Source organism: Eufriesea mexicana, unplaced genomic scaffold, assembly GCF_001483705.2.
Source record: "Eufriesea mexicana isolate 0111107269 unplaced genomic scaffold, ASM148370v2 scaffold739, whole genome shotgun sequence".
Classification (NCBI taxonomy): domain Eukaryota; kingdom Metazoa; phylum Arthropoda; class Insecta; order Hymenoptera; family Apidae; genus Eufriesea; species Eufriesea mexicana.
The window spans coordinates 597,815-609,114 of record NW_016908892.1 but is presented as its reverse complement, the minus strand read 5'-3'; the positions used below and the strand labels follow the sequence as shown (position 1 = coordinate 609,114).

At 42.5% G+C, this 11,300-nt stretch overlaps 1 protein-coding gene across 1 annotated transcript in view; it reads left to right on the top strand.

Moving 5' to 3' along the window:
- Window positions 1-11,300, top strand: part of LOC108546631 (telomerase-binding protein EST1A) — a 229,031-nt gene that overhangs the window by 39,585 nt on the left and 178,146 nt on the right. The window contains 1 exon segment of the mRNA XM_017898834.1: window positions 635-780. Within this exon segment, the coding sequence (XP_017754323.1) occupies window positions 635-780 (146 nt within the window).

The following is an 11,300-nucleotide window of genomic DNA, read 5'->3' as shown; positions in this document are numbered from 1 at the left end:
GTCAGAAGAAGAAAGTAGCATGTCGCAATTTTAGAAAATCCTAATTTATTTAATATTTGCATTGCAAAATGTACGATTCGCGTATTAATCGAAGAGAAAAAGGGGATGAATGGAAACAAATTTTATAAAGAATTGTGCAGGTTAATCGAGTATTAATGAGAGGAATTGGTTGTTCAGAACTGTAATGACAGTGTCTCTTTAATTTATGATATACTCGGAGTTTTGAATATTTGAAAAGGAAGCGTATGTGACACGCTTTTGCAATCACAGACACGTAAGCTGTTTATGAAGGAAAAGTTAGTTATTTAGGATAATACATCTGGTTTTTGGCTATGGCATGAGAACTTGGCAAGATGTTGATGATCTTCGTATAGGAGAGGTTAGGTTTGACATTAGGATTCTTGGGGGTCTATCACACATACGTAGCCGACGAAGAGTGCATCTGATTTTTGGCTATGGCATGAGAACTTGGCAGGATGTTGACGATCTTCGGATAGGGGAGGTTAGGTTTGACATTAGGATTCTTAGGGGGCTATCACACTTGCGTAGTCGACGAAGAGTGCACGCTGTCGATCAGCGAACTTTCCTGCGAAAAGGTTACCTGTCCCAAGACTGACCCAGTGTTTTGTTACAGAATGGAAACGTTCCAAGAAGCCGGCGTGCAAATGTTGAAAGAGTTCAGGGCGCTTCTTCAGCATTCTCCGCTGCCACTTCCGGGGACGCGACTTCTTCAACTGCTGGCGCTGAACATGTTCGCGATCGAGTCGACGCAGCTGAAAGGTGAGTATCTGATATTTCTTTCTCGCATGTTTATTTGATCTCCTACCGTTTTGCTCTTCTCCGTCACGGATTCGCGAAACGTGACGTGGAAATTGGAAGACGAAATTTTCCAGCGCCGGCGCCAAAGATCCCGTCGAAAGTTCGCAATTCGCGACTATTATCGCGTGGAATTATTCATGCAGGGGTTACGTGTGAATTATGTACGGATGGAATCGGTTTGCCCGTTCGCCACTCGAATTTCGATGAATTTCTGCCGCGGGTTGCACGGAATTTCTCAAGAATCCCTCGCAATTGTTACTCGGCTTTTGCGAATTCGATTCACTTGGCTCGGGGTGGCGGATGGGTTACAAAATTTGGTGTTAATAGGGTTCCTTTAACCGTATTGGGTCTGTTGAAAAGTGGAATCCAAGACTCGAAGGGTTCATGGTCAGAATTTTATAAGTATAATATCAGTTTAGGTTCTTGAAATTCTTATGAAAGAAGCTGATGCAGGAACTTTAATTTGAATCGATAAAGTACGAAATTTAGGTTCTTCTAGAATTATATTTATATTTATTAATAAATTTAATTACTCAGAAGGAAAGTTCATAATTGTTTCAATGAAAAATTTTATATAACTGTTTAAAATAATTATTTTCTACGTCCTTAAGACAGTCCTCAGTGTTAGTAATGTAAAGTAGGGGTTGATTTTAAAATATTAATCAAAGTAGTTGGTTTTAGGGTATAGGTTGATGAGTTTAAAAATTGAAGTTTGTAAGAGTACGTACACATGATGTACTTGGGAAATAGGACATACATAATAATTTATTATCAGAGGTATATAATTTACATATATGACGATAACTATTTTTCTGTCTTGATAAAAATTGAAATCCCAATCCCCAATTTTCCCAAAAGTAGTTGAACATCTTCAAATATTATATATCTATATACCATATATCTTCGAATGTCATATATTGAATATCTTCGAATATATTCAGCTATCTTTTTGCCAAAAGTAGTTCAATATCTATATTTGATAGTGCTAGAACAGAAATATGTTCAAACCCAAGTTATTAGCTCATTCCCAAATTAATCTCATCCAGTTATCTCTTAAACTACCTGCATTTCGATAGTGCAAGTGCCCATCAGCACGATTCAATAACTTCGTGTCAGGACATAGATAATAATTTATTAACACAGGAATATAATTTACATACGTGATGATAACTATGTTTCCCTCTCGATAAAAATTAAAATCAATTTTCCAAAAGTAGCTGAATACCTTCGGTATCTTTGATAGTGTTAGAAAAAAAATATCTCCAAACCCGTTATTAGTTCATTCCCAAATTAATCTCATCCAGTTATCTCTTAAACTACCTGCATTTCGATAGTGCAAGTACCCATCAGCACGATTCAATAACTTCGTGTCAGGACATAGATAATAATTTATTAACACAGGAATATAATTTACATACGTGATGATAACTATGTTTCCCTCTCGATAAAAATTAAAATCAATTTTCCAAAAGTAGCTGAATACCTTCGGTATCTTTGATAGTGTTAGAAAAAAAATATCTCCAAACCCGTTATTAGTTCATTCCCAAATTAATCTCATTGAATCATCTCTTAAACGACCCGCATTTCGATAACTCAAGTACCCATCAGTACGATTCAGTAACTTCGTATCAGCACGACTCTACCGCAAGCGCAATTTATTTTTCCATACTCTTGCCTAAACGACGATTACACGCCAGAGTATCATCCACGGGAACTCTTCCCTGTCTTCATCCCGCGGCAACATTTGCCTTTTAATTACAAGCAGAAAAATCGCACTGGTTCCCCGAATCGCAGGTACTAGTCTACAGCCTGCAGGGAACGTTCCCAGAATCGTTATCGTAGCTGACGAATAGGCATAGATTCCCACGACTTATCCCGAAGCACGGGCAATCGTATCCTCTTGCACGATAACGACCTGGCTAAGCGGCCACGTCCACTTCCAATGCAAATGAAGAAAATCGTAATCCGAATAGAGAAACATGGAAGAACCGCGGTACCGAGAAACACCCGGTCTCGTCATCGCTCTTAATCCTCCTCGAAGTCTCGCATCTCCGGTCATTCCAATCACTTGGCTAACGGGTTCGTAAATCGAAATACCACGCCGAATGGCCGCCGTTCTCCAAACATCCTCTCCTCCGCCGAAAGTAAGTACTTCTCACGTCGTTAGCGTGCACACCGGTGCCAACCAGCTGCCTGGTACCCGCGGTCCCTATCCGTAGTCTCGGGCCACCTCAGCGTGTGGTACCTGGGAAATTCCTCGGACACTGGAGGAAAAGTGAGGTTAGAGGGGAAAATGGACGCAGACGTTGCAAGATGGTCGCGTGTTGCCGTGATAGATCGATAGATGGCGCTGGCTCGCGCTTCTTCCCGAGGTGGATAGGCCAGAGTGGCTGGAAGGCGGAGAAGAAAGTTGTTACGACAACGTTGTAACCGGCACTTTAGATCGAATCTCTTTCACGGCCACGGCCGACTCTCGTTATTTAACGTTGCTACGTAGCCTGGTCCCGGCTCCGTGTCCGTGGCTTTATTGTTTCACGTCGTTCTGTCGGCGCTTTGCAGCGGCCAACAGCCGCGATAAATCAGAATAACGACTACGCCTGCTGCCAAAACCCATTCGAATTCAATCCGACGTATCGTCCCCGGGGATCTCCTCGTTTACAGACGCTGCGTCGATACAAACTGCTCTTTCGTCTCGTCTCTCCTCAGCACCCCGATGCCTCTTTATCGAATCGGAGCATCGGGCATGGATTTGCCCTTGGCTCCTTTTACCTTCGTCTCGCGAATTACCTCGGTTCCTTGCGAATTAAGCGAGTCTTGTTTTGGCAACGTTTGGCATTTGGCGTTTTCAGGGTGTCAAGGGTGATTCGAGTACCATTTATGGCGAGGATGTTAGGGAGATTGGTACTAGGAATTGCAAGCTTATTTCTATGTCGTCGACACTTGATTCTTAAGCTTTGCGAGTATCGATTTCCATTCGTTTTTGGGAAAAATCACTTTTCCCGTGTGATTTTCGAGTAGTTCGAATGGTTTCTCTAAAATACAATTGAGGTAGTTGGGGTAGCTTTGTGTTCATTGAAAAGGAGACTCAAAGTGTTTAATGGATTGAACGTATGTTTCAAAATGTTGCATATTTTTAATATCACGTACTTTTCAAAACGTGCCCTAAAGATGGAGCAATAATCATCCAGTTCCAGAATTAATTGAGTCTAAACTACTTTACTTCATAACAATTGTGAACATCGAAATTTTCAATTGATACAGAAGCTGTATCAATAATTATATTTTCTCGTCCAGAAAATTCCATAGAAAGGTCGTTTTCGCTACTGAAAAAGTCGATAGCTCTTTGTTATTCCAGGACGAAACGACACCGAAAATAATAGATTCGTCGAAAAAGCAGCGCCACTGCCGAGGATCGGAATCGTTCGAAAAATATGTTTCTCGATAATTTACAGAGGTCCGCTGTTCCTTTCATTCAGAGGCGTGTACCCGGCGCGTTTCCTTCGTTGGTATCGTACTTTATTTCGAATATTATTTACGGCCTGGAAGCTTCCCGAGCCTCCAATCACTTAAAAATTAATCACTTAAAAATTCGGAGGGGCGTCGTGGGCGTGAAAGGGCCGCCTGCCATTTCTGTTCGGATGTGTTATTTATACTCGTCCAAAACGCGCGGCGTTCGTAAATTTCTACGGCAACGCGTCTGGTTTACGACTCAATACCCAGAAGAAATTCTCGGCGACGTAAAGCCGAAAGAGGGATGAACGCGAGCCAAGCGGCCGCCATTTTTTATCCTGCGCTCCGCCCGCCCTCTGGATTACGTTTCGCGCCCGAGTTTCCACGACTCCGAGATTGACGTCCGATTTACGACGTTTCTATCCTACCTGCAAGTGTTTCGACTTTGATAAAACGTCGACACCGAGTGAACATAGCGAAAATTCGTTCGTTCTTGTGTCGTTTTTTATTCGAGGGATTTTTTTGGAGGTTATGTGGTCGATACTATAGTTTGTACGATTCAGGTAACTACTTAGAGTTTTATTTAAGAGCATTTGTTACAATTGAGTGGGAAAATTTATAGGATTTATTTCTTTTTTACATTAATAATTGTTTAAGCACATTTTGAACTTGCCGATAAATTATTATTTGTTCGATTACAAAATTAATACTTATAGGAAATGTAGTAATATATTCTTCGATTATGTTTGGGTCCATAGAAAGTGTCATAAAATTGTAGGTTAGAATATTCAGAGCCGTATCTGAAATTTCACACTGCTTCATTTTTTCCCCTATCCCTTTATCCAACTTGTGGTATCCGTCGTAAAATATGAAAGAAGTAAAACCTGTTACGTCTGAAGGAAATCTGTCATAAAACGACAAGGGCATAGGGTCCCATAAAAATGTTATTCCTAAAACATAAGAACCGTAAAAATTCAGCGAGTGTCTCTCGAGAACAGTCTTTTGTTATCCATCTACGAGGAACGTTGTTTCTTATCCCTCCTTGCAAACTCTTGGATCGAGTATTTGTTCCAGTTTCCAAAGTTTCGGAATTTTTTGAAGTTTTCGACTCGACCCCGAGAATTTCGAAATCGTATCGAATTATAGATCGAAATTCCAAGATTTTCGAGAGTGTTGAAATCTGGCAAGCTTCCAAGTGCAATATTTGACGATTTCACGTGAAATTCTAACTCACCCCTAGTTCTCCGATCGAACACGATCTTCCACGCATTGGAGACCGGAGACCACGGACTAGAAACCGGAAATTAGTCATGCTTAGGTATCTAAAACGACGATAGACGTCTTCGGATATCAGCTGCAGCATCCGCCGTTAATATCTTCCAATCGGTGGAACGAACGTTTCTTTCGGTTTCCTGTAATTTCGCCCGATTTTAACCGGATTACCGCGTCCAGGTAACATTGCTTAATGTCCCTTTGAGTCATCCTCCAGGGGACGTGACTCAACGCTATTGGAACGGTGTGCAAGAGCAACAGAGCAACAGGGCATTCCAAGTTTTTGCGGCCGCGTGCAGGTGCTAGCCCCATATAATTATCGCTAATTCCTATACGAGAGCGAAACCCTGGTCAAGGACTCCGTTCTTTTCTCCCTTTCTCCAGCTCCGGACATCTCTTTCTCTTTCACTGCGAGATGAAAGCCACACTGAGTCATCAGCGTGGCTCGAACTCTTGCTGCTCTGTTTCCGATGTAAAACTGTCTGCACGGATCCTTTGCACCTGCACCCTCCTTTTTTCCCCGTTGTCCATTTAACTGCGTAGTTTCGTTCCCGAGGAACACGTTCCCCCGGTAAAAATCCTCCTCGTCGCACCTCTCACTGACTTACACGGGAACCCCCGAGCTGTTACGTCGTTTCAGATGTTTCCGCGTCACCTAAAGTCTGTCATGTTCGAGACTCGTTCCTTTTCATAGGCTGGAATCGCGTGGTGTCTATAGAATTCGGGTTTTGGGAATTTTTTGGCCGCCATTGCTATACTTTCCACGAGTAGGTTAGCCAGTTTTGGATTTGGGAGATGGCGGAGGTCGAGTTTTAGGGCTAAACGATGTCAATATCTGTCAACGTCATAGCCGCGATACTGTTACGTCATTTCAGACGTTTCCACGTCACCTAAAATCTGTCATGTTCGAGACTCGTTCCTTTTCATAGGCTGGAATCGCATGGTGTCGATAAAAATTGGGATTTGGGAATTTTTTGGCCGCCATTGCTATACTTTCCACGAGTAGGTTAGCCAGTTTCGGATTTGAGAGATGGCGGAGGTCGAGTTTTAGGGCTAAACGATGTCAATATCTGTAAACGTCACAGCCGCGATACTGTTACGTCATTTCAGACGTTTCCACGTCACCTAAAATCTGTCATGTTCGAGACTCGTTCCTTTTCATAGGCTGGAATCGCATGGTGTCGATAAAAATTGGGATTCGGGAATTTTTTGGCCGCCATTGCTATACTTTCCACAAGTGGGTTAGCTAGTTTCAGATTTAGGGGATGGCGGAGGTCGAGTTTTAGAGCTAAACGATGTCAGTATATGTCAATGTCTCAGCTACGACGCTTTAGAACGTCAACGATCCTCTTTTCAATATATGGAGTATTTACTATTGCTCTTCAATCGATCAACCGATTGAAAATTCGTCGTAGACCCATCCGTGGAATCCTGTTGCGAAAAGTGGACCTGTTACGCTCGAACCAATCAGACCCGTATTCCTTCCACAAGTGTGCAAACTGCCGGCGTCCACAAGGTAGCAACTGCATATAGATAACAAACTCGAACGTAGAAGGAAGACTAATATCTTAGCCAGTCTAAGATATTATCTCTGTACTCTATTCTGCCCAATCCCTCACATTCCTGTTCCATCCAGCGATCTTCAGAGCAGGATCACCGGGCCTAGGAGCTAGACAAATCGCAGGCAGGATGTTAATATCTCGTACTCGAAATCGCCGAGTCCTCGGGCATCGATACAGTACCGGTCAGCTCCAATCAAGCCAGCGATCTCACACCCGCTAACGAACCAGTTCACCGCGTCCTCATCCCGGTGATTGGCCGCGATACGCTTGTAATTATCCAGGGGCTCGGGTGATCGAGCATAGAGAAGTACTTCCTGATCGGTTGCACGCGGTGGAAAGCGATCGGTAGATGACCGATACAGCCGCGACACTTGCCAGTGAATAACCTCATCCTTGACACGCTGATGACCGTGCAATCGGCCTGCCAGTAATTGAAATCGTAAACACCGCCGGTAATGGGCCATTGGGCTTATGCACTCGTGTCGACACCGTCTGCGGTCGGATGTCGCGCTGCGTCTGGATCCTGGCTTCATCATCCTTAAACCGCCACCACGCATCCCTGTGGTTTGCTCTATCGATTCTCAGTCCCGTCTTCTTCTGCTCCGAGCTGTGGCTCGTTCCCTCTGATGTGTCCATGTCTAGTTCCCTCTGATAATCGCGTCTTCTGCGTTGCAATTCCGAATACCGATTATTCCTGCAGCTAGAGCGCGTTGACACTTAGAGATTTGGCACTTTATGGGAATGAAAGTGTTAATTTGACAGAATTTTCTGTTTTATTGACAGAGAAGTTTGCTATTCGTTTAGATTGAGGATAATAGAGAATGATGTTACAAATATTTCATTTTACTTGGGGTGAGATGGGTTTAGTTCCATCATTTCCAAATATGTTTTGTGCTGATGTAGGGATACTGTTTGATTGACAAATATAAAAGATAAGGGGTATTTATTACGAGCTAAAAGAGATTAGAAGTAATGTATAGAATAAAAGGATAGACTGATAACTGATTTATGATTATGCAATCGATTGACACTTTTATGTCAACTCTTGTTAAAAGCTCTATAAAGAACTGTTGAAAAGATGAGTTTAGTTGTAGATAAAAATCAGTCTAGGAATAAATAGTTTATAAGATATAAATTCTGAGAACGAATGTTTATATGAACATTGATAAGAATTGGGGGCTTAGACGAACCGTGTTATATAGTCTCTTGACACTTTCTTGGGAGTCAGTTACTCTCTGAAGAGAAGCATTAAAAGAAACATAACCTTCCTTAAGTAATAAAAGGCTTCGACAGAGAATATATATATACCGTAGTTATTTTACAATTAGAATCCATAATCCCACTAAGAACTATGCTAAGACAGCCCTTGCACCCTTATTACATTTCATACCACGTTTGTTATGGGTACCTAGACATATAACACCTGGACCTCTGATGATTCTTTTTATTTGTCGAATTTTCTGTCCGTAGCTTCAGTGACCAAGATAATATGCTTCGTATTATAATAATTCATAAAATAATTCATAAATCTGTTCTTTTCGCTGTCCCACTGAGCACTGCTAGCTGGAGACGTTGAAACGCTCCACGCAGTCAATTGTTTATATTAAAGTGATCAAAATAGGACCTTGCAGACGTTGCTGTTCCTTCATTACGCTAAAATTTCAGGCTGTCAAAAGCGTCAGCACTGACACACGCAGCTATGTCACAGTAGATAAAGAAGCAGGGTCTCTAGGGACCCCGTGACCATGTCGCTAGAGTTAGACCCAGCAGTCTCTCTTCTTTCATACTTAGACTTTCTTTCTGGATCACTCATAAACATCCCATACGTCCATACAATCCTTGCACGCTGTCAGTTGTCAATCCACTGTACTCTAGATATCACTCTGACCCCAAGGCTGGTGTTCATTATCCATTATCAGTCAGGTAGGCCCAAGTATTCCCTTGCACCTCTCAAACCTTGGCATCCTACGCTAATACATATCGGTATAGAACACGTTGTATCATTTCCTTGATAATTATCGACGTCTCTGCTCTGCGCACAAGTTAGCAAGTAGAGGGAGCCTCTGGAACGCCATTGAAACCATCAACGCGACACTTCTCAACCATAATGGCGGCGCAGAAAAGGTGTAGGAATTAAATCGAGTGGAGGAATTTGGAGAGAGGATAATCTCGAATCGGCAAAAAGCGAGTGGACCCCTCTCTGCTTGGGCCAGAGACATCCTCGTGGCATTTTTCGCCGGTCTTAATCTCCCATTCGCCATTCGTGGACTTTTTCACGCGGGTTTGGTTGCGCAGAAACGAAACATCGGTTTCTGCCGGGGTCGAAGCGTCGAGTCATCCTTGAGACATCCATCAGATCCACTTTGTCGAGGATGGAATTGAAAGCGCCGGAGCCGCGGCCGGCCGAGTGGTAGCCGAAGATATTGCACGCGGGGCAAGATAATCCACGTCTGTGCCGGCTACTTCACGATGAAGAGATTCCACCGCGGAAAAGGGTAAACGACCTTCCACGGCACCTCGCCGCGGATACACGCGGCTTTCGAACCACGGGGTTCGGTTGTTACCAATCAGGCGAGGATCTAAGAAAGGCAACGGGCAGATTACAGGATAGCCATCTCTGGGAATTGTAGTTTTCATCGTTTGATTCGTCTTTTGATTCCATTTGCCTGCGCAGGTTCAGCTTCTACTTTGTCTAATATCGCGGTGCAACCTGCGCATTTCGACTCCATTCGTAATTTATACGTGTATCACATTCTTTCCCGCGAGCTTATCAACCGGAATTTATTGCCTCATTTTCCTCACGCTTCGCCTTCATCTTTTTCATCGCGGGTGCTAGGGTGTTTCGTGTGTCACGGGGAAGATGGTTGAAATCGAACAACTCTCAGCGACAATGAAGTATGCTGCCTTTTCATTTATTCCTCCGCCATTTTCCATCCTGGTCAATTTCACGTCGACTCTTCACTGACTCCATGGTTCTCCGATATAGAACCATCAGTTTCACTCACCGATCGCGATTCTTCTCACCCCTTCATCGTCGAAATTGAAGTCGTTTTAATCGCGAACGACGAATTAATTCGTCAGTGGGAAATCAATCGTTGCTGTCATATATCTCTTGTCAGAAGAAGAAAGTAGCATGTCGCAATTTTAGAAAATCCTAATTTATTTAATATTTGCATTGCAAAATGTACGATTCGCGTATTAATCGAAGAGAAAAAGGGGATGAATGGAAACAAATTTTATAAAGAATTGTGCAGGTTAATCGAGTATTAATGAGAGGAATTGGTTGTTCAGAACTGTAATGACAGTGTCTCTTTAATTTATGATATACTCGGAGTTTTGAATATTTGAAAAGGAAGCGTATGTGACACGCTTTTGCAATCACAGACACGTAAGATGTTTATGAAGGAAAAGTTAGTTATTTAGGATAATACATCTGGTTTTTGGCTATGGCATGAGAACTTGGCAGGATGTTGATGATCTTCGTATAGGAGAGGTTAGGTTTGACATTAGGATTCTTGGGGGGCTATCGCACATACGTAGTCGACGAAGAGTGCATCTGATTTTTGGCTATGGCATGAGAACTTGGCAGGATGTTGACGATCTTTGGATAGAGGAGGTTAGGTTTGACATTAGGATTCTTAGGGACTGTCACACGTAAATCAGTTTGCTCGTGTGGGAAAATGAAGATCGATAATAAATTAGAATCCAAGGATGCTACTTGGATCATCTTTAATCGGTATTCTTTGATGATTACGTTGAATTTTTGAGGGAATAATTAGGAGAATGTTTATTGTAACACATTGGTGACTCGTGACTGGATCTTGCTTCTCTTCTAGAAAAATATTATCTTATCATACAAGGGAGTGCTATCCCACGATTAATGATATTAATTAAGGCAGGATACACCCTGGAATTACATGATGAAATATTTTCTTCCTGTCAAGAAAAATTAATTAAATTGTCAAGGCTCGTTTCTCATATGAACCCCTCAACAGGTCACAACAATTAAAATAAAACGAATCATACTGTATTATGGAAGCGTGCATATCGAAGAGACAGTTTCTTCTACCTGACAGAACCCATATATTAAAATCAGCCAGGAGCGAAAGTTTGCATGTTCCGAGGGTCGAAATAAGTAATTCGAGACTTTGAGAGGTGCAGAACAGAGGGTAAATTTTGCGAAGGGACCAAAAAGAG